General features: G+C 40.2%; 1 protein-coding gene across 6 annotated transcripts in view; it reads right to left on the bottom strand.

Annotated features, from left to right (window-relative positions):
* The window catches only part of itga4 (integrin alpha 4), a 140,004-nt gene that overhangs the window by 4,826 nt on the left and 111,859 nt on the right, over positions 1 to 23,319 (bottom strand). For all 6 annotated transcript variants that reach the window (XM_069935867.1, XM_069935869.1, XM_069935865.1 and 3 more), the window contains 4 exons: positions 17,785 to 17,896; positions 14,909 to 15,016; positions 7,113 to 7,229; positions 2,444 to 2,563 (listed from right to left, as the gene is read on the bottom strand). In XM_069935867.1, coding sequence (XP_069791968.1) covers positions 2,444 to 2,563; positions 7,113 to 7,229; positions 14,909 to 15,016; positions 17,785 to 17,896 — 457 coding nt within the window. The remainder of the gene's footprint in view (positions 1 to 2,443; positions 2,564 to 7,112; positions 7,230 to 14,908; positions 15,017 to 17,784; positions 17,897 to 23,319) is intronic.

Here is a 23,319-nt window from a genome sequence, read left to right as displayed (position 1 = left end):
ATTTTTAATGAAATTTTATGAATGTGTTTGCCTCTTCTGAATGGGAAGGAAGTTGAAATCAGAGGGTAGTGAGAAAAGTTGGGATACCATGTTAGAGCCGTGCAAGGTGTGCATCTGCAGTAGTGTGTGCAGTTGTAGTTGCCTAGCTATAGGAATAATATTATTTAGCAAAATGGCATTAACATCAACTTCTCCAGTTTCTACAAACCTATGCTCTATTCTCCCTTCCCTGTCCCTTCTTTCCTCCAGCTCTCCACCCCCTTTACCTCCCCATTCACAGTGCCATTACTCCTCCCCTTTCTTGCCGGTGTGCCCTCTCTCCCTTATCCAGCTGTTACCTCCAGCCTTTGGGACTATGCTCTTTGCCCTCCCCCCTCCTCCCAACATTTTGTTCGGGCGCCTGCCGACATTTGTTCATTCCTCGATATAGGGCTCAAGCCTGAAACGGTGATGTATCTTTATCCTTGCTGTATAAAGTACACTGTTTGACCTGCTGAGTTTCTCCAGTGTTGCGGTTTTACTTGTTATTAAGCTAGAAAGGGTGCCAAAAATATTCATAAAGATGCTGCCAGGGCTGGCTGCTTCAATTACAAAACAAGTGGGCTGGTGATGTTTACCCTGGAACGTGTTCGGCTGAAGGGTGATCTTATGAAGGTTTATAAAACCATGACAGCACAGGTAAGATGAATAGTTGATGTTTTTCTCAGGGAAGAGGAGTCGAAAACTAGAGGGCACATGTTTATTGGCAGGGTTGGGGGGCAGTGGGGGGAGATCTAAAGAGAACCTGAAGGGCAATTTTATCCCACACAGATGTTTAAGGCATTGGTGAGGCCATGTTTGGAGTATTGTGTGCAGTTCTGGATCCCAAATTATAGGAAGGATATCAATAAGGTAGAGAGGGTGCAAAGAAGGTTTATGAAAATGTGGCCTGGATTGCAGTATCTTAAATATGGAGAAAGATTGAGTAGACTGGGTCTTTATTCATTGGAACGTAGAAGGTTGAGAGTGGATTTGATAGAGGTAGATAAAATTATGAGGGGAATAGATAGAGTAGATGTGAATAGACCCTTTCTACAGAGGGTTGGGGAGATTGGAATGAGGGATCATAAGTTAAGGGTTAGGGGGCAAAACTTCAGGAAGCTTCTTCACTCAGAGTGGTGGCTGAGTGGAATGATCTTCCGGAAGAGGTAGTTGCAACAGGGTCAATTCTGTAATTTAAGACGAGGCTACAGAGGGCTGGGGAGATTGGAATGAGGGATCATAAGTTAAGGGTTAGGGGGCAAAACTTTAGGAAGCTTCTTCACTCAGAGTGGTGGCTGAGTGGAATGATCTTCCGGAAGAGGTAGTTGCAGCAGGGTCAATTCTGTAATTTAAGACGAGGCTAGATGAGTACATGGAAGTGAGGGGGTTGAAGGGTTACGGGCAAGGGAGTGGGTAGATGGAACTAGTGGAGTTTCAAGTAAATCGGTGCGGACTAGAAGGGCCGATTTTACCTGTTTCTGTACTGTAAAAAGTTATATGGTTTATATGGAATGAGCTGTCAGAGGAAATGAAAGAAGCAAGTATGAATGCATTGTTTTAAAAGACTTCTCGGCAGGCGCATGGTAAACAAGAAAATCTCCAGATGCTGGGCTGCAGTGCAATACACAAAAGTGCTGGAGAAACTCAGCTGGTCACACAACATTCAGAGGAAGTAAGAGGCAGTCAACGTTTTGTGCCTGAGCCATTCGGATAGGAAGGGTTCAAAGAGGTATGGGCCAAAAGCAGAAAAATGGGACAAGTTGGGCAGAAGGCCTGTTTCCCTAGTTCTATGCAGTGTGAAAATAAGAACACCATTATTGCACCTACCAATCCTGTAGATCAATAAATTAACTTTATATTCCTTACTACCTTTTGAACACACTTCTGCAACAGTAACCACTTTTTTGTGGTTTAACTGGAAACTGGATTATCGCAGCAGTAACTTTAGTGTAAAGTTCATATCATTCCCTGGTTACTCGATGACATTTTCACTTCGGGGAGCAGAACTGGCTACGTCAACTTTCTTGGTACTAATGCTTTATGTGGTAACCTCACCCAAATTTAACAAAGTAGATTGGTTAAAAAATGTGCAGACAGGACTTCAAATTTGAGATTATCCATAATTGAACACAGTAAATTTCATAAAGCTTCATTCCACAACAGAAAGGGAGAAAATACAAAAGCAATCAAGCCCCAATCATGAACAGGAGCATCTATTAGTGATTGGAATGATGGTTGATGAGAGAGCTGCTAATTTTATTCTTTCAAATATTACTAGTTACTTTTCTGCCCCTCTCCCTTAATCTTCAGTTTTTAGAATTTGGTTGTACATTAATTAAACACACCAACAATCCTTGGACTTCCACCTTAATTTATAGAAGCCATACTTAAGATTTCAAACTGCCCAAGCAGAAAAACTTACCAATGCTAGAAGTGCATAGTTGAGTCTCATAGCAATATCAATGGATGCAACCTTCCCACTTTCAATGTTTCCAAGATTACACATGATGTGTAAACAAGAAATTCCATGTGTGACGCAAGACTGTTTAAAATAATATTTAAAGTTACTATGCAAAAGAGTTAAATTTCAACACACACAACTCTTAGCAGAGAAACTGAAGCAAGTTATACAGAATTGAATGACAGAACTCGTACAGTAGTAGAGGAGGTCGAACATGTGTTACACATCAAAGGAACATCAGGACGGTGCACCTGCCATGAAGCTGTGGCACAAATAAATGTGTCACCTTTTCACAAGAGCAAGAAATAAATACAGATGATGAATCTATTCAACACAAAGCCACTCGATACCATGGATTCCAAAAAAAATTTTAAAAAGATGGATATCAATAGGTTATATCTAATAATCTGATTTTGGGACTATTTTGTGCTTTTGAAATATGGTTTATAATATGAAAGAACGGAGTAGTAAATAAAGCCAGAGCCTTCCCAAGCTTAAGGTTCCAGTTTTTCATTGAATGAAATACACTGTAGTTTGAAAGTACCGAGGACTTCATGCCGTTTGTCAAAGCTATTTGAAAGAAAGCTGAGAGGTTGATGTAGAGCCTACAGAGGGATTATAAATAGATTGAGCAAATGGTCAAGCAGGTGGCAGAGGGAGCAAGTGTCAGTCCCTGATCTTATCCAAGTATTCACTGAGGTAAGAAAAACGACGACAGGACAGTGCATCTCCATACATGCTAGTTCAGGACTTCAGCGTATTTGGATTAACCTTGCAGCAGCCCCAGTCAAACACTTGCCAACGAATTTGTCACAGATGTGTAACTGGACTTTGTACAGATGGTACAGGTTACATTTTTTTTTTAACTTGGTAATGCTTTAATTATTTTGAATGTTCTTGAACATGTGTCCTATTCAAACTGCTTGAAAACGGTAAATGATGCTTTCCTAAACAGATTCATGAGCCAGGCTTGTTCTGGCTTGTACATATGCACCAGACAAGGCCTTTACATTTGGATCCTGGACTCTCTCAGCCAGAAAGCTCAGCTCTACTAATCTAAATCAGAAAAGTATAGAATCTATGTAGAGTGCAAAAGGCAGGCACACACATTTTTAAATCGTGTACAGAGGGGACTTAGATGTACTGATTATTCAGTCCCAGAAAGTATATGTGCAAGAAGCCAAGGGAAGTCTTGCTGTGGTCTTATGTGAGGCTTTGATAAAGATCACACTCGAGAGTTTTGAGGAATGAGAGGATAAACAAAATTCTGAAGGTCTGCGAAGTAGACACTAGCTAAGAAGTAGTTTTTCTTTAAAATACGAGCAAACCAAGTACACTGAGCAGTTTCATGTTATGAAAAGTAGAAATAAATATTCCATCAGGGATTGCAAAATTGGTGTTCACCGCCTAGAGAAATGTATGCCCACTCATCGAGTATCTTCAAAGCTGGACTCCAAATGAATCGATAAATATGATGATCAGGTGGAAAGGCAGATGAGTTAATCATCTACACTCTTAATGAATGGAAGCCTCAAGAAAATTAGGTGACATTTCCATACTCCTTTTACTTATGTCAGCTTGTAAGGAAAAATGTTGGAAGGTGTACCCAGGAAAAGTTACTGCCTCACATCTATCCTCTCTCACTTTGGGTTCTATGTCAAATCTTTTCCAGAAATACTTCCAATTAAATTTATAGAAGCCACTGCCAAAACCACTGAAAAGACACTTAAAATGACACAATGGGCATGCCATGCAAGGGGTCAGAGTTCAGGTCCCTCTTCCTTCCGGACCTTCTCACCAGTCCTTGATACAGTTGACTCAAACATTAACCTTTCACATTTTTTTAATGAAACAAAACATTCTACCAGGCTTATCCAATTCCATGTCCCTTCTTGAGTGGAATGAGATGCATTGGCTTCTCTTCCCACAATGTTAACCCTGGTATTCCATAATTTATTCGGAATAAATTGTGTATCTGTAGGCTCTTTTTCAGTAGCATCATTTGAAAATGAAAATTAGTCTCTCTGTCCTATGAAGTTTCTCAGCTTTCCTTCACCATCTGCTCTTTTGACTGATTCACAGTTTTTAAATTGACTGTTGATCCAACATCTTGCAGCAAATAGAGAACCAAAGCCAGACTCTTCTATTCTCAAAACAGATTCTGTCCTTTAGCACCAAATTCTTCTACCAAAAGCACATAGTTCAGAATTAATGTCATATTTGACTCCAAGTTGTATTTTCAAACTCACAACCTCCACCTAAATTCATTGCTGCCTCAACTTGCACGTCATCTCTCATCTCTGGCCTGTATTTCACTTTGCCTTCTTTCTTCTGTGAACTTCTAATCCAAAACAATCCTGCTATTATTCTTAATCACACTGTATACTGTAATCTCTACTTGACCCAGTGGCCAATTTTATTTGATAACTCTCCTTTGAAAGTCCTTGACATTATTAGAAGCAGTGCAAACATCAAGATGATTCAAATGTGATTTTATTTTGTGGTAGAGATGCAGATCATTCTTGCTTCCGCTAGTTTATTGATTGCATAATTTTCAATCATTCCCCTCTAGACTGTGCTGTCCATTATTTTGTTAGACCCACTGACCTGCTCCCATCCATGTACCTATCCAATTTAATCTTAACACTTAAGATCAAGCCCGCAATCGTATCAGATGGCAGCTCATTCCACACTCCCACCACTCTCTGAGTGAAGAACTTTCCTCTAATGTTCTCCCTAAACCTTTCCCCTTTCAGCTTAAAAACAATTACCTCTTGTATTTATCTCCCCCAATCTAAATGGAAAAAGCCAACTCGCATCCACTCTGTCTATACCTCTCATAATCTTGTAAATCTCCCCTCATTCTTCTTCGCTGAAGGAATAAAGTCCTAACATGTTTAATCTTTCCCTGTAACTCAACCCCTGAAGACCCGGCAACATCCTAGTAAATCTTCTAGGCACTCTTTCAATCATATTAATATCCTTCCTGTAATTAGGTGCCCAGACTGCACAGAATATTCCAAACTTGGTCATACCAATGTCTTAAACTACTTCAAGATAGCATCCCAACTCATGTACTCAGTACTTTGACTTATAAAGGCTAAGATACCAAAAGCTTTCTTTACAACCCTGCTCACCTGTGATGCCACCTTCAGGGAACAATGTTTCTGTATTCGCAGATCTCTCTGCTTCTCTGCACTCCTCGTGCCCAACCATTTATTGTATATGTCCTACCTTGGTTTGCTCTTCCAAAATGCATCACCTCACACTTATCTGCATTAAATTCCATCTGCAATCTTTTGGCCCATTCTCCCAGTTGGTCCAGATCCCTCTGCAAGCTTTGAAAATCTTCCTCACTGTCCACAGCGCCTCCTATCTTTGTCTCATCAGCAAACGTGCTGATCCAATTCACCACATTATCACCCAGATCATTGATATAGACAGCAAACAACAATGGTTCCAACACAGATCCCTGAGGAACACCACTTGTCACAGGCCTCCAATCTGAGAAGCAGACAGCCTATTTCAAATCCAGTTTACAACCTCTCCATGGATACCTAGTGCCTTAACCTTCTGAACTAACCTCCCATGTGGGACCTGGTCAAAGGCTTTACTGACATCCATGTAGACAACGTCCACAGCCATTCCTTCATCTACCTTTTTGGTAACCTCATAAAACTCCACAGGATTGGTTAAACATGACCTACCACGCACAAAGCCATGCTGACTGTCCTTAATCAGCCCATGGCTGTCCAAAAACCTATATATCCTATCTCTCAATACTCCTTCCAATAATTTATCCACTACTGACATCAGGCTCACTGGCCCATAATTACCTAGTTTATTTTAGGAGCTTTTTTTTAAAACAACGGGATAACATGTGCTACCCTTCAATCCTCTGGCACCTTACCCATGGCTAAGGACATTTTGAATTCATCAGCTAGGGCAAGCACCTCCTCCTCCTCCTCAATCTCCATATGTTCCATGATCCTTCTGTTTGTTTCCCTTCCTTCCTTATACACTACTACGCCAATTTCCTGAGTAAATACTGATGCAAAAAAATGTTTTAAGATCTCCCCCATTACATGAAGCTCCACACATAGTTGGCCATTCTAATCCTCTAGGGGACCAACTTTGTCTCTTACTATCACTTTACTTTTAACACACTTGTGGAAACCCTTTGGGTTTACCTTCAAAGGTTGCCAAAGCAACCTCATGACCCCTTTTTGCCTTCCTGATTTCCTCCTTTAGTATTTTCTTGCATTTTCTATACTCCAAGTACGTCATCAGCTCCTTGTTGCCTATACCTGCCCTCTTCTTAACCAGATTGCCAATATCCCTTAAAAACCAAAGTTCCCTCTGCCTGTTAACTTTGTCTTTAATCCTAACAGGAATATTCGCAAACTCTACACTCTCCGAATTTCGCCTTTGAAGGCCATCCACTTGATGAACACATACATCCTTGCCAAAAACAACTTATCCCCTAATCAACTCTTCCTAGATCCTTTTTCATTTCCACAAAATTTGCCTTCCTACAAGTTAGAACCTCAACACAAGGACCAGGCTTATCCTTTTCCTTTACTCAATCATTTGGAGGTTAGTTCAACATATTTAATATATTGATCCTTACCAATTCTTTGCTTCCAAATTTGTTGATGAAGTTGTAGATTTGATGAAGTACTGTTACATCAGGTAGTTCAGTACAGTTTTTCAAATTATTATCAAATCGACACTCTCCATGACTAGGCTGCAAAAGCAAAAAGAAACTAAATTTTATTTGAGAGACTACTAAATTTCAGAATTAATTAACAAAATTTGACTTCCATATCAGTTGACAGCCATTTCAAAAATGATTTGATAAATCTTTTCTTGTAGAAAATGTGAAGGATCAAGTCGTGGCAGTTCTGGTGGTGGGGTGCGTGTGGAGGAAGGGAGGATGGGTGGTGGAGGAGGAGGAGAGAACCAGGAGCGAAATTAGTTGCATAACTTTTAATTTTTTGAACACTTTATTCTATATTATTAAAGCAGTAATTCCAGAGGTACCATTATTTGGGAGAAAAGGTGGTGAAATTCTACGTACCAGTCCAGCTGTTTTGGGAAATATAAAAAGTCCCATAGCATTTTTAAATCTGCATAAATTGTTACTTTCATTTAAGGTTTGGGTGGTACCGAGATATACATCAAAATTCAGCAGAGCAAATATTATAGACAACAGTTCCTTCTCAATAGTTCCTTTGATGAACATTGAATTTTTTTGAAAAATAGATAACTGGATGGTCAATTTCATTATGTTTTTGTAATAAAACTGCACCTGCTGATCCCTCACTGGCATCCACTGCTAAAGAAAATAGTCTGTCAAAATCAGGAGATTTTAACATAGGGTAACGAGCCTGCAGCTAACGTGGACATTTACCCCCTCCATAAATCTTCGTCCGCGAAGCCAAGCCAAAGAAGAAAAAGAATGGCACAGCATCTCCTTTAAATTTTCTAAAGCTGCCTGACAAACTTTAGTCCACACAAATTGCTCCCCTTTCTTCAAAAGATTGGTTAAAGGAAGAGCAACCTCAGCAAAATGTCCTATAATATCCTGCCATTCCTAAAAACCTTCTCATTGCTTTCTTGCCATTGGGAATAGAAAATTCAGAAATTGCATTCTCCTCAGCTTGAATAGTTGCAACTTGGCCATGACCAACTACATGACCCAAGTATGTAACAGTGGCATATGCAAATTGACTTTTTACTAAATTAACAGTTAAGTTTGCTTTGGATACTCTTGCAAACAATTTATCCAGTTCCCTTAGATGTTCTTCCCATGTGTCACTTTTTGTGACCAAGTCATCAATATAAGCATCTGAATGTGTCAATCCTTGGATTACTGAATCAATCATCCTTTGGAATGTTGCAGGGGCATTTTTCATGCTAAAAGGTAACACATTATACTCATATAAACCGGATGGAGTTACAAAAGCCGAAATATTCTTTCCTCTCTCAGTTAGAAGCACACACCAGTAACCCCTCACAAATCCAACTTAGTAAGAAATTTAGCTTTCCCAATTTTATCAAAACAGTCATCTATTCTCAGAATAGGATAAGCATCTGTTTTAGTTACTAAATTAACCTTCCTGTAATCTGTACAGAACCTAATAGTTCCATCTGGTTTAGGTACCAGAACTCAAGAAGAACTCCAATCCAATATGTTTTTCAACATATATTCCATCTCCTGATCCATGATTTCACTCTTCTGAATGTTTATTCTATATGGTTATTGTTTTATGGATCTTGCCTCTCCCAAGTCCACATCATGATAAGTCACTAATGTTCTTTTTGGCACATCAGGAACCAAATTTGTATATTTCAAAATTGAGTTTTTTCAACTGCATCTGTTCTTGTGACTTAAGATGGCCTAAACTTTCCTCCAAATTTTCCAAAATTGCTGAGTTAGACAAGCCCACAGAAACCATGGTTTCTTTAAGGTAACTTCCTCAATCCTGTCAACAACCAACACCTCTGAAACAGATTGTTCTCCATTACCTTTATCCTCATAATAAGATTTCATTAACAATTCACCTTTCAAGTCTTATCCACAAGCCATTTCTTTAATCTGCTTTGTCCCTAAAGTCAATCTGTATCTATTTTCTGTTGCTAAATTAACTCTTTCCTTGACAAAGAGAAATCCTTATTCTCACAATTAACCTGCTCTTTCAAGACTATCTCAGAAGCACTGGGCAAGTCTCTATCAACTGGATCTTCTTCAGCTCTCATAATTTTCTTAGACAAACAGCACATGTAGGATATATCTCACAATCCTCCTCAACATCATCCTTACTAGGCAGATTTGTTAATCTCAAAACTGACCCAACTTTATTTTCTGCCAAATCATTCTCTAATAAAAATTAAAGACCTTGCATGGGTAACTTTAAAATTACTCCTTTAACTCATTTTGAATTCAGCACTATGTTGTGAAGAGATATCGATTCTACGTCACCTCCAACACCTCTAATCAAAGTCAGCTCCCCTGTGTCAGTCATTTGATCAGAGTTGAAAGATTTTCCAACAACAGTGACTGAGCAGTTCCAGTATCTCTAAGAATTTTAACTGGAACCTGTGATTCTCCCTCCTTAACTGAAACCAAGGCGTCGGACACAAAAGGTTTGAAAACATCCATGAAACCCTTACCAGGTTTGGAACATCTGCTCTCCTTAAATTTTACTGTCTGAATACACGATTCTGGTAAAACCTCCTTTTCTTGTTTATTTTTCAACACTAAACAATTCGCAATAAGATGACCAGGTATTGTTTTTTTAAATGACATACAAATCCAGAGGTTCTGTCCTTTCTCATCTTACCTTCATCTTTTACCATTCTCCCCAGACTTAATTTCAGACTTATTAGTCTGCTCCACATTAACCCTCTGAACAGGTTTACTAATCTCTTCCACATTAACTCTTGGAAAATTTACTATTATGAAATTTATTTTTGTGTATCAGGGCAAATTCATCCGCTAATCTTGCCATTTCCTGTCACATTCCCATGTCTCTCTCATCCAGGTATAATTTAATCTCATTGGGAACACACCTTTTAATTTCCTCAATTAATATCAATTATTACGAGCCCAAAGGACCCCAAAACCCAGCAGAAAAAGACATTCACCAAGACGAGTAGCTTGGAATGGCAGGAATGACTTATGAGGAAAGATTGCGCAAATTGGGATTGTACTCGCTGGAGTTTAGAAGATTGAGAGGGGATCTCATAGAGAAATAAAATTCTGGCAGGACTGGACAGAATGGATGCAGATGGGATGTTTCCAATGACGGGAAAATTCAGAACCCGGGGCCATGGTTTGAGGATAATAGGCAAACCATTTAGGACCGAGATGAGGAGGAATTTCTTTACCCAGAGGGTGGTGAATCTGTGGAATTCATTGCCACCGAGGGCAGTAGAGGCAGGTTCATTAAATATATTTAAGAGGGAATTAGATATATTTCTTCAGTATAAGGGTATTAAAGGTTACGGAGAGAAGGCGGGGACGGGGTACTGAACTTTAAGATCAGCCATGATCTCGTTGAATGGCGGAGCAGGCTCGAAGGGTCGAATGACCTACTCCTGCTCCTATCTTCTATGTTTCTATGTTTTTAATTAACTTTAAACATGAAAACTGAATCAAACTTTAACTTATCTCTAACTTAAGTAATCCAAATGAACCCCCTTCTAATTCTAAGCACACGTGTATGCATGTGTGTAAATTTAAGAAAAGTTCTTTGGTTCACAGTTCAATCTCACTTCTTCTTCTGAGTTCTCTAGCTGCAGGCAATTCTTATACTGTGCACAGAATTTAACATATATAAAGTTCACCAGGCTTTGGTGCTTGAAAGGTAAATGTTTACTGCTCAAGAAGGTTTTTGTAGGGTTTGCAGAAAGAGATATGTTGTTCCAGGATTTCCACAACTGAGGTACCAACATTAGTCACCTCAATGTCTCCCTGATGAAACTTGCCCCATCAGGGTTTTTCATATGGTAACCTCTTTCTTTCAGGCGACCACAGAGTTCCTTTCTGTTCCACATATTCCAAGAGAAACATCAGACAGATAGCACTTCCAGCCGTCCACTGCTCTGGAGCTTTTCATCAGTTTCCACCAGCTTCCTAGCCCGCACTGTTCAGCTGCTTTCAGTGTCACCCACAGTCACTGGGAGAGCTTGTTACCTTCTCTCTCTCTCTCTCTCTCTCTCTCTCCAACGGAGACTTCAGAAAGCCCATGTGACTCTCTCATTTGCAAAACCCCCACCTTCTCCAGCAAATAACAGGAGTTCTTCTCCTTGGTCAAGATGTTGTCTTAGATAAACAAAACCCAGGAGTGACCTTTCTGTGAGCACACTGTAAGTACTTTTTAACAGCCAGTTTGTCTCCTACAAACAATGGTCTTTCATTTCATGACATCATTTCAATTAGCACCTACTTGTGAAATGTGCATCACATTCTCCAGAGATCCTGCAATGTTATTGAATATGAATTCTTCAGTCTTTCAAATAAGATGTGTTTTAAAATATATATATGTAACCTACTGTAATCTTATCTAAATTCCTCCCAATATTTATCTATTACACTGTCAAAATCATTATTTATTCCTTTTGAGGTGCACCAACGGTCAAATGTACAGATTTTCCCAGAGCAAAATCTATATAAGATTGTTTCCATGTTTTCGCCAAACTCCTAAATTTTTGTTCATATGCTTCTGGAACCAACTCGAGCTCTCAATACTGTTTATTTAACAGTATCATAATTTGCCACTTGCTCTGTAGTCAAGCTAAAGGATGCAATTTGTGCCTTTCCCTTCAATACACTTTGGAGCATAAGAGGACATTTTCTTTTGGCCATATTGAGCTCTCAGTAACCTTTTCAAAAGGTTGAAAATATGTATCTATATCTCCCTCATCAAAAGGAGGAACTAGATTTACCTCTCTACTAGCCAAAAGCTTCTCTCCAGGAGTTATAGCCTCAATTCCCTTACCTCACCTCCATCTGATTTTTTAACTTCTCTAATTGAAACTCTGTACCTTTCAATTTCCTCCCTCCACTTTTCAGCTAATCTCTACCTCATATATCCTCATTTTTCATCCTCCTCTCTTTGTTTTTCAACGTTATCTGCCTCATATTGTTGTTTCTGCAACTCAAAGTTCCGTTTCTCCCAACACTCTCAATTTTTCTATTTCTCCTTCCACCCTCAGTTTCTTCATTTCCAATTGCAACTCAAAAGATTATCCTCTGGAAATTTTTCCATGTCTTTATCAACAAATTTTCCCTCACTTATATAATATTTCTCTATAATCCTCTGTATTTGTATTTTCCTCATCCAATGCTTGACTTCGGGCAACTTTAATGCCTTAGAAATAACCATTAGTTCCTCTTTTCTCTTGCTCTGCAGCTCCGCAGTTGATGGTTGTGACAAAAATGTACTAACATCCATTGCTGCAGTTTTTCACACACACAAGCTTTGAATTGGAAAAACCAATTAACTAATAAATCATGCGGGTTAGATGTTTTCCTTGGTGGGTTAATCGAGGACAAGGGGTCATAGTCTGAAAATGAGAGGTTATCCATATAAAACAGAGATTAGGAAGAACTTCTTTAGCCAGCGGGTCGTGGAGCTGTGGAACTCACTGCCGCACAAAGCAGTGGAAGCCAGATCACTGGGAGTATTTAAACAAGAAATAGGGAAGTATCTCATTAGTGAGGGCATCAAGGGATATGGGGAAAAGTAGAAAATTGGAACTAGTGTAGATTTACGGAACAGACTCGATGGGCCTAGTGGCCTGGTTCTGCTCCTTTGTCTTGTGATCTTGTGAACTCCAAAAGTTTAAGGTCCCAAAACAATTTTCAATCTGAAAGTGAAAAGTCAAAGTTTGATCCTGCTTTTATGTTTAAAGAAAATTAAAAGGAACTTTTGTTTAAGTAACCATTTGTCTTGGTGAACTTCTATTGCTGCTGGGTTTTGGGGTCCTCTGGGCCCATAACAATACAAACTCCTTACAGAGAGCACGGGATATGAGCCCTGGTCCCGATCACTGGCACTGTAAAGACGTTGCGCTCACCGCTACACTAATCATACCGCCCTTTTATTAGTCTTCTTGTACAATTGGAGAAGATGCATAAAAATATATAATCTTTCTCAACACTTGTTTCCAAACTTTTAAAATTCATTTAATATTCACTATTTTATCAAAATTGCTTGTCGCTTTTAGCTGCTCTAAAATTTCTGCACAGGCAATAGGTTTGTTGTCATTGCATCCTCTCCATCTTGAGATTGAGCCCAGTCTCTTCTCAATCATTCATTCTTAAACCATAATTACCATGAAAACACTACGGAGCTTTGCTTTCCTTCATCAGTCATGCACCCTGCCTAAAACCAAGCTTGGTGTTATGCATCCACTTGAATAACATCACGATTTAAATGTTACTGATCTGTCAGGTGAATGCTAACATTTGGAACATATTTCAATTCCTCTTATGTGTCATTTCTTAACACTCCTCTATTCGTCAATCGGACGTTTATCCACATCCTCTTTAAATGATCCAGCTTCCAGCATCTGCCAGGATAGAGAGTTCCAGAGATTCACTACCCTCTACAAGAAGAAATATGTACCTCAGACTCTTAAAAGTTACCTGCCGCTGTTCAAGATTCTTACATTTAGTGAAAAAAACCTATCATCTATCCTGTCAAGCTCACTTTGGATCTCTACAACAAAAACAAAATTTTCCATTTGACACGTTGATTAGAGTTCAGATCCAATATGGAGTTCAATAATTTCAGATCGGAACTACATTCAGACAATCAGTTATTCTATTGCTCCTGTCGGGAACATCTTAGTTACACCATCATTCCTTCAGAAATTTAATCTCACACCTCCCATTCTACTTACAGTCCTTCACTTGTATTCTTTCATCTCTACTTGTGTTTTCTTTTGAGTCCTGCATAAAATGTATTACAACTAATGTTTTCTCCAGGGCCTAAGGTCAGTCATGGACCTCAAATATTAACTTTGCTTCTCTTTTTATTGTTTTTTTTTTAAAAAAAGAGATTCCCAGAATTCATTTTCTTTTGACCAATTCTATTTTATATAGTATTATTACATTTATATCTACAGTGTCATCTGTTTATTCAGTGAGGAGAATCTTCCCAGGGTAGGAACAGCAGAGGACAACTGGACATAGTGAAGGGAGGGAAGTTGTGGGGAGACATCAGGGGCCAAGTTTTTTTTTAGTGCAGAGTTGTGAGTGCCTGGAATGCCTTGCCAGAGGTGGTGGTGGAGGGTAGAACATTGGGGGTATTTAAGAGACTCTTAGACAGGCACATGGATGAAGGAAAAATAGAGGGTTACAAAGTAGGAAGGGTTTAGTATTTTTTTTGGTAGGATTATATAGGTGGGCACAACATCGCGAGCCGAGGGGCCTGTACTGTGCTGCATTGTTCCATGTTCTATGTAATATATAGGTTGGCACAACATCGCGAGCCGAGGGGCCTGTACTTTGCTGCATTGTTCCATGTTCTATGTAATATATAGGTTGGCACAACATTGTGAGCTGAGGAGCCTGTACTGTGCTGCCCTGTTCCATGTTCTATGTAATATATAAGATGGCACAACATCACGGGCCAAAGAGCCTGTACTGTGCTGTAGTGTTCTATGATCTATGTAATATATAGGTTGGCACAACATCGTGGGTCGAAGGGCCTGTACTGTGCTGTAGTGTTCTATGTTCTAATCTATAGACATTATTATAATATTTAATCTTTATGTTCCTAGTTGGGAGTCACACCAATTGTAAATTAAATATATCATTAACTTTACTTTAACATGTAATTTAATATTTTTAATCAAATTTTGAGATCCTATTGGCAAACTTTTTAAACTAACACTGTCTTATTACCTTACCTTTATATCAAGAATTTCAAACAACTTAAAGTCATTTCCTTTCAATGCATTAGGCTGTGCAATTTTCAGCTCAATATCAGGAGCCAGGCCTTTCCCTGTGTTGATGACCTGGAAACAGTTAATACGAACAGATTAAATACAGATAATCTCATACCCAAAATAACCAACTACTTTAGGCTGCTTTAAAAAAATACAGATCAACAAACTGCAAGACAAACATCATTAACATGAAATAAGGACACTTTTCATTTCATCTTTTATTGCTAATATTTTTTTCAACAACATTACAAAAAAAGAACCACATCTTAGAGGGGTAGAAATGGATTCCGTTTTACGAGAATGTAGGAAAATATGCACAGTCCAGGCCAATTCTGGGCAAAAGAATTCTGTGCCAGTGATAGCCATCTGTAGCTTCTGTAAAAGGCAGTGATGATAGAAAAGTACAGCAAAAAGAATTTGAAAGGTTTCCCCGCAACCCCTCCCAGTGAAAGGAGTGATATTTGAGTGCTGTCACATGACAGCACTGCCCACTACCTGGTTGGAAGACACACCACCTGCCAATCAAGGTTTGACCCCACCCATTAGTGCCAACTTTGCCATTGGCCAACTTAAATACCTTTGAACTTGGCCCTGGGCCATTGGCCTTTGAAATCAACTTAACCTTGCTGGCACTGGGCCATTGGCTCCCTGTAAATTACCTGGGCCAAATCCCCACCCCACAGCACTATAAAGGGTGTCATGTGTGCTCGGCTCTCCCTTTGCCATCTTTAAGGGAACACCCTGCTTCATTCCAGGCTGAGTACCGTGAAACCACGCTGGAGAAATCGTTGGTGGGATGTGCACTGCTAAAGGGTTGGGAGCGTTTTAGAGTCCATGGTACCTGCCCTCAGTCAAGGAGTGGAGGGTATCGTATTGTTTTTTTCCCACGATTGTTTGTACCCAGTTTGTCATGTGTGGGTTTGAGTGAAAAGAAAGGACATCAGAATCTCTACTTCCTCAGGAATTTGCAGAGGTTTGGAATGACATCGAAAACCTTGGCAGACTTCTACAGATAGTGGAAAATGTGCTGGCTGCATCACAGCCTTGTATGAGGGTATCAGTTCCTCTCAGTGGAAAGCCCTGCAAAAGGTAGTGGACATAGCCCAGTACATCACAGTCATATCTCTCCCGCTATCAATGCAGAATGCTGCCATCAGGAAACAGGTATAAGATTTGTACCACCAAGAACAATTGCTACCCCTCCACCATTAACGCTGACTGCACATTATTTGTTATTGAATATTTATTTTCTGTATTGCACACTTGATTTACATTTCTGTCTTTATTTTAAAACACAAAATGCTGGAGAAGGTCAGTGGGTACTTTATTTAGCAAAGGCAGATATATAACCAATGTTTCGGGTTTGAGCACTTCATCAGGGTATGAGAAAAATGCCGGTAGGCATCAGAACAAAAAGGTCGGGTGGGTGGGGGGAAGGGGTGATCACAAGGTGACAGGTGGGTAAAGGAGGGAGGGACAGCAGCAAATGAGGGGGAGGAGTGGATGGTGGAGCTGTGTGAGTGAAAGAACTGAATACCAGGAAAGGGGGAGGGGGAAGCAAAGGCGAGCAGGTTTAATGGAAAGTCAGCGTTAATGCCATGTGACTGAAGGGTGCCCAGGTGGAAAATAAGGTTATTCCTCCAATCTCTGGGTGGGATGGTGCACAAGGCCACGGACAGACATGCAAGCATAGGAGTGTGACCCTGAATTGAAATGGTTGGCCACTGGGAGGTCGCTGTGGTTGTGAATGGAGTGGAGGTGCTGAATGAAGTGATCTCTCAGTCTGCGACTGGTCTCTCCGATGTAGAGAATGCCACAAAGGGTACACTGGATGCAGTAAATAAGTCCTCTCTCTGGATGTACAAGTGAAGTGTTGCTTCACTTGAAAGACATGTTTGGGGCCCCAGTCTGTGATGTGGGCGCCACCTGCAGGCCCAGGGGAAGGTGCTGGAGACGTGATGGGTGGGGAGGGATGAGTCCACAAGGCCAAATAGTATTAATATTGACTTCACTGCCTTTGCTACGTAAAGGACACAGTTTGGCCTGCTGAGTTTCTCCAGCATTGTGTGTTTTTACTCCAACCACGGTGCCTGTAGATTTTCGTGATTTATATCTGCCTTTATTTATATTTTTCTCTTTTGTATGCACATGTTTTCTTAAGGTTTGTAATGCCGGTAAGTAGAAGTACTGCCTGGCCTACAGGAAAAAGAATCTCGGGGTTGTATGTGATGTCATGTACGTACTCTGACAATAAATCTGAACTTTGATTTTGACATTGCAATGAGAACCTGGGATGAGGGAAGGGGCAGCTACAATCATTTTAAATGGCAGGAAGGATGGAGCATTTGCTTGAGATTTTTGAAAACGAGGAAGTTTCCCAAGGGCAGAGGAAAAGAGACCGAGAGGCAATATAGTAATGAAGTCAACATCACCAAATACACAGTCATAAGTTCACAGACAAGTTCATGAGGAGGGATTGTGTCCTTCCTCAGCCAGGACCCCATGTGATCACAATTCAAGAATGATCGAGTAGAGTTCACAAGGGACCAAAGGTTCCATTTATGTGATTTTTGCAATCGTAAGCAAAAATCAGAGAGATGTTTTGGTTCCATATGAATATTTAACAACTTAATTGGAGTCATGAGGGGAAAAAAAGTCTCAGCTTTTCATCCTGTTTCAAACAGTTATTTAAATACGCACATACTTTCTTGAAATATAACGACAAAATTCAAACATTCATAAGCTCTGTTCAAACATCCAGAAACAAGCAACTGCACATAGAGTTAAACAAGAAATGTTCAGACCCCAGATCTGTTGTCTGGGGAACCAAGACTTACTTGAAATCTATACCTGAGATCCTGGTACGCGCAAGATGAATCATAGAAGTCTAATGTTCCGGCATCAGAGTCTGTAGTTCCCTCGTACAAAAATGAGGGCGGAAACACTGACCTGTTTCAAAAACAGGGGACAAGGTTGCATTTGCAAGCTTAAGTATCAGTTAATTCCTCTTTCAATATAGCCATTTGTTTATATTACCATATTCACATATGTTAGTAAATAATATATTTATCTCTTTTAATTTACAGGTAGTTTTTCTTCACAGGTACCTGTTCCACTGCAGCATGTCAGAACGTCGGCATGAACGTTATGTCAGACTAGATGTTATTATCCCTTATTGCTCTCCTGAGACTTGCTGCCTAGACTCTGCCAAGTGAGTGGTGGCATCTTCTGGGTTATCAATCAATAGATGCCCCTCCTTCCTCAGTGTTTTGCTGATAGACCCTCAACCCCTCCGGAGGGTTCAGCAGTGAATCCCGGCGTCACCCCCTAGATGCCCCTTCACTCACTCAGGTCAAATCCTTTCTCCTCATCCAGTGCCACCGATTACCCTTTTCCCCAGCTCTGGAGAGATCTTTGACTGCTTGTCGGTGTACAATTGATATGACAATAACCCCCCCCCCCCCCATTATCAACATTTAACCATCATCTGTAATTCTAGTTTATCATTGAACATTTACAAAATCAATATTACACTGAACAAGGATGAAATGTGCCACACTGGTGAGAAGTTGCTTTATGTACATCGAGAAACTGAATTAATTACATACCATGTGCTCTCCTGTCCACTGGAGGTGTCACATGCAGATTGCATGATTGCTTTTCTCCTTCCATTTCGTCTATAAGTATTTTCCTTCCACTTGTTTCCCATTCAACCCTCTACTTCACTTGAACTGGTTTCTGACATAGTCCCAACTAAGTCCCATTGGAGCAGTAACATAAGACATTGTACAACTATCTAGCTTCAACATAACTTGTATTCAATTTCAGATCAAAATGACTGTTTCCATTTCTTTGTCTGGACACCAGCTGTTGGTATCAATTCTGCAATTGCTCAGCCTGAGCATTTATTCCTCTGTCCATTTCGTTTCAGGTCATCAGGGCCCAATCTCTCCTATATTCCATTCAATAATGGAATATGTTGCTTTTCCTTCTGGGCTATTGGACTTTAACTAAAGCCTTTCACGTTGCCAATTCTGTTGATTGCAATGTTAGTGAACTGCTTCTCTATCTATCCCTGTCCTGCTTTGTGTTTCTAGCATCTCTTCTTTGCTTAAAAAGCATCAGAACACCAGGAAACCAAGAGCAATAGAGGCTACTCAGCCCTTCAAACCTGCCCCATAATTTACTGTGATGTCGCTGGTCAGCCCCATCCCTCAAATCCCACTTCTCACATCTCCAGCAGTTACATTTGTACGAGTCCACAAAATCACATTCATACTTAAACTTTTAAAATGGAAAATATCATGAATGACCAATTTTACATTTAGACTTGCACACAGCCATTTCGGCCCACAAGCCCATCCCACCCAATTAACCTACACCCCTCCCCCCGAACGTTTTGAATGGTGGGAAGAAAACCAGAGCCCCCCCCCTCCGCTCCCAGGGACAATCCACGCAGACACGGGAAGAATGTACAAACTCCTGACGGACAGCACGGGATTCGAACCCCAGTCCCACTCGCTGGCGCTGTAACAGCGCAGCGCTAACTGCTACATGCTGCCTCAAATCTGCTTGAAGTGGGCTCCAACGATTCTTTCACTCAGCCACATTTAGGCTTTGGATAATCGTTTTGTCATTAGAGGATAAGAAAGCAAAATATACAGCATTTTGTTACATACTTTTAACTTTTTGCTTGTCAGACATTGAACAGGATTATTTTATGCACTGGTCTACAAAAAAAAAATCCTTTCTGATGTTTTATTTACTCGTCATGACATCAAGAAAAATCATAACTTTCGTTCACTTTTACCATGCTATTGGCATTATAATTCTGAAAAGGCTCCCATTAAATAATCAGTACTCGTCTGAGTACTAATTTAGAAAGGGCGTGTTGTCTATGGGCGCACTCGTCCAGTTCGGATATTGGGCATAGCATTGCAGCCCCGTTCTCCAATGTATGTTGGATCATTAAAATTGCTCCAACTAATGCCAGAAGGAACACAGGTGCAGTGGATGCTGACCAGCAATTTATTCTTTTTCACTTCAGGCACACACATGGCCCTTCAGCCACACAAGGACAAATCACTGAACTACAACAATAAAGTTGCCTTTCATGGGTTTACGCATGAATGCATTTTGTTATGCTTGAATAATCTTTGCATTAATTTCCTTTGAGTAAAACACTGAGCACAGTAAACTCTATAATTTTTTTTAAAACCGAGAACCTGAGATGCATGCAACAGACAAGTGTATTATTGACTTGATCTTTTATATTAGTTAGTCCCAGTTTGTTGCCAATAGCATGCATAAACAACTGAGCTGTGAAAGGATTTAAAGCCTTCCTGTGGATCCACTGGCAGTTTAGCTTTCTATTTTGTGGCACTATCCATGTGCCCGAAATCTGCAAGCTGTTGCAGGTTGTACCTCTCTAATCCAACGCTCAGTGGTCAGGCACGTTTTAAATCTGCCACCATTAATTTGTGAATCTGCCACCAGGGCGGCGCTGCTAGCAGCGCTAATGTGTCAAAGTCTGTTCCCACTCCAGCCAAGTGTCTTGGTGATACAGTCCCTGTTATATTCAGCTGTATTTTAGCCCTTCAGGGTGACCAAGAGGTGCAGAGGTGGTGCTAGTGTTACTAAGCATTCCCTTAGGGGGGTCAATTTCTGTGGTCTGGCAATGGCCAGGTCCCAATGTCACTGGATTAAAGAAGTACAACCTGTACTTGACTGTAAATCCACTTGTAGAAAGAGAAACAGATAGGAAGGACACCCCTCGAACAACAGTTGCGTTAGTGGTCAGAAATAAAAGCAATAAACTGCGGATGCTGAAATAAAAATAAAACTTGCTGGAAGTTATTTGCAAGCTCTGTTGTACCTGCAGAGAAAGTGAATCCATATTTTACTTCAAAACAATGGCCTTTCAGGAAAATTGGAAACTGTTGTGGATGAAATTTCAAACATTTTATAGAGGCAGAAAATGCTAAGAGCTTGACAGAAATAAAACAAAAATCTATTCCAATAGCTTTGTGGCATAAATGGTAGTGATGAGAAACTGATTTTTTTTTTCTTTATTCAATGTGGAAAAGAAAGCAGCACATGAGAAAAAAAAACACCAACGAATATAAGATACAGTATAATGCCTTTTCCAATCAGAAGGAACGTTTGGTGTCATGGACCTTCTGAAACATGGAGGTCAAAGTGGACATCTATCCAGCATGTTTGATGCTTCAGTTGTACAGATTATACTTATTCTATAGATCTCAAAATTATGGGACCAAAAATGAATGCAAGCTTCCTTCGTGAATAAAGGCAAGGTGGTCCAGTGCTTGTTCAAATCTACCAGACCTCAACTCCAATGAGCTGAAGCTGGAACTAAGGCTTCAAGTTACATCGCTTTGTCGAAATTCCTGCTTTTACTCCCCTTTAAGACCCGAGGAGCTATTGAGGCCAGTTCAAATAGTCTGAATCAGAACTACTGTGTTTTTCATTCATTTGAAACCTTTGTGTACTCAGCCCTGATGGGAGAGATTAACAGCATGAGAATATAACAATAAGAGCAAGACTAGCCCATTGAGCTTGCTCTGTCATTCAATAAGATTATGGTTGATATGGATGATAGACTCACCTCCAACTACTCAACATTGCTTAATTTTTCTATTACATAAAAATATTATCCTACCTTCTCTTAAATATACAGTATTTACTGAGGTTCCTCCATTTCTTCAATGGGAAAGAATTTCATAGATTCATGACTTCCTGGGAAAAGCAGTTCCTCCTCATCTCCATCCTAAATCTACTACCCTGAATACTGAGGCCATGTCCCCTAGTTCTAGTCTCATCTTTACCTCCCTCTCTCTTATATCCGTGCCTTTCATGAACTTATACATTTCTAGAAGATCCCTTCTCATTCTTCCGAATTCCAGTGAGTACAGTCTCAGAACACTCAATCTCTCCTCCTAGACTAACTCCCTCATCTCTGGAATCAACCTGGTGAACCTCCTCTGCACCACCTCCAAAGCCAGCACATCCTCAAGTAACGAGACCAGAACTGCACGCAGTTCTCCAGATGTGGCCTCACCCTGTACCCAGTACAGTTGCAGCTTAACATCCCTGCTCCTAAATTAAATCCCTCCAGCAATGAAGGCCAACATTGCATTTGGCTTCTTGACAGCCGGCTGGACTTGCAAACCAACCTTTTTCCATTCTTTCACAAGCATTCCCTAAGTCCTTCTGCATAGCAGCAATACTGCAGATAGCTTGCTATTTAAATAATATTCTGATCTTTCATGTTTCCTTCCAAAGTTGATAAGCTCAAATATATCAACATTGTATTCCATATGCCAGACCTTTGCCCATTCACCTAACCTTATCTACATCTCTCTGCAGACTTTCTGTATTCTCTGCACAATTTACTTTTCCACTCGATTTAGTGCAAATGGATCCTCTCTGCACATTGAGCACAGGGCATTAGCTGCATTGTTCTGGGCCTGCTTGGCAGGGCTGACCACACATCTGTTATGTGCCCTGACCAATGTCACATTTCACATATTTTGAGTACATGGGAGTATGTACTCCAGATACAGCCTTAGAATTTAGAAATCTTCATATAGATATTAGTGATGTATGTTGCGATGAATTCTCTCTCTCTCTCTCTCTCTGTGCTCTTTTGAATAAAGTGTTAAAACCAGGTAATTTTATTCAAAAATTATATGCTGAGGGGTAAACACCCACAAATTATTTTAAAACATCAAATGGATAATTATTGGAGAAGGGGCAGCTGGTACAGAGGTGCCTGGTAGCACCTTCCAAGGTTGTGAGACATTTCTTCATTGTGCTAAGTAAAGTTGGCAACAACACAGTTGGAGGTACAACTGGGGTATCCCCAGACCTCAGGTTGCTGGGAAATTTGGTTAAAGCTACGACCATAATGCCGATCACAAGAAATCTCAGAGAGGGGTCTCCTTTGCAGCCCCTCATGTTCAATTTGTTGAACATCAAGCCAGAAGCCCTAGATACACTCAATTTTCTCCCAAAATGTCATAGATCAGAGGTGAAGCTTGAACATTTCACCATTCAATTCACTCCAAAAGGTCAGTCCCAGCACGATACAATCCAAAATTCATGTTGTCATTGTAACTATTGGGATACATTAAGAATATATAGCATGAAACGGGGCCTTGAGACCAACTCATCCTTGGCAACCAAACTTTTTCGTACATCTGTCAGCCTCTGTGGAAAAAAACATTACCTCTCGGGTCATTTAAATCTTTCCTCTCTCACCATACCCCGATGTCATGTAGCTTTAGACTTTGGGGAAAATATTACGCCCCTGAAGAATTTAGAAACCTTCACAATTCACCCCCTCAGCCTAA

This window comes from Narcine bancroftii, chromosome 4, assembly GCF_036971445.1.
Source record: "Narcine bancroftii isolate sNarBan1 chromosome 4, sNarBan1.hap1, whole genome shotgun sequence".
Lineage (NCBI taxonomy): Eukaryota > Metazoa > Chordata > Chondrichthyes > Torpediniformes > Narcinidae > Narcine > Narcine bancroftii.
Note: the sequence above shows the minus strand (reverse complement) of the source record. Positions and strands in the feature narration are given on the sequence as shown.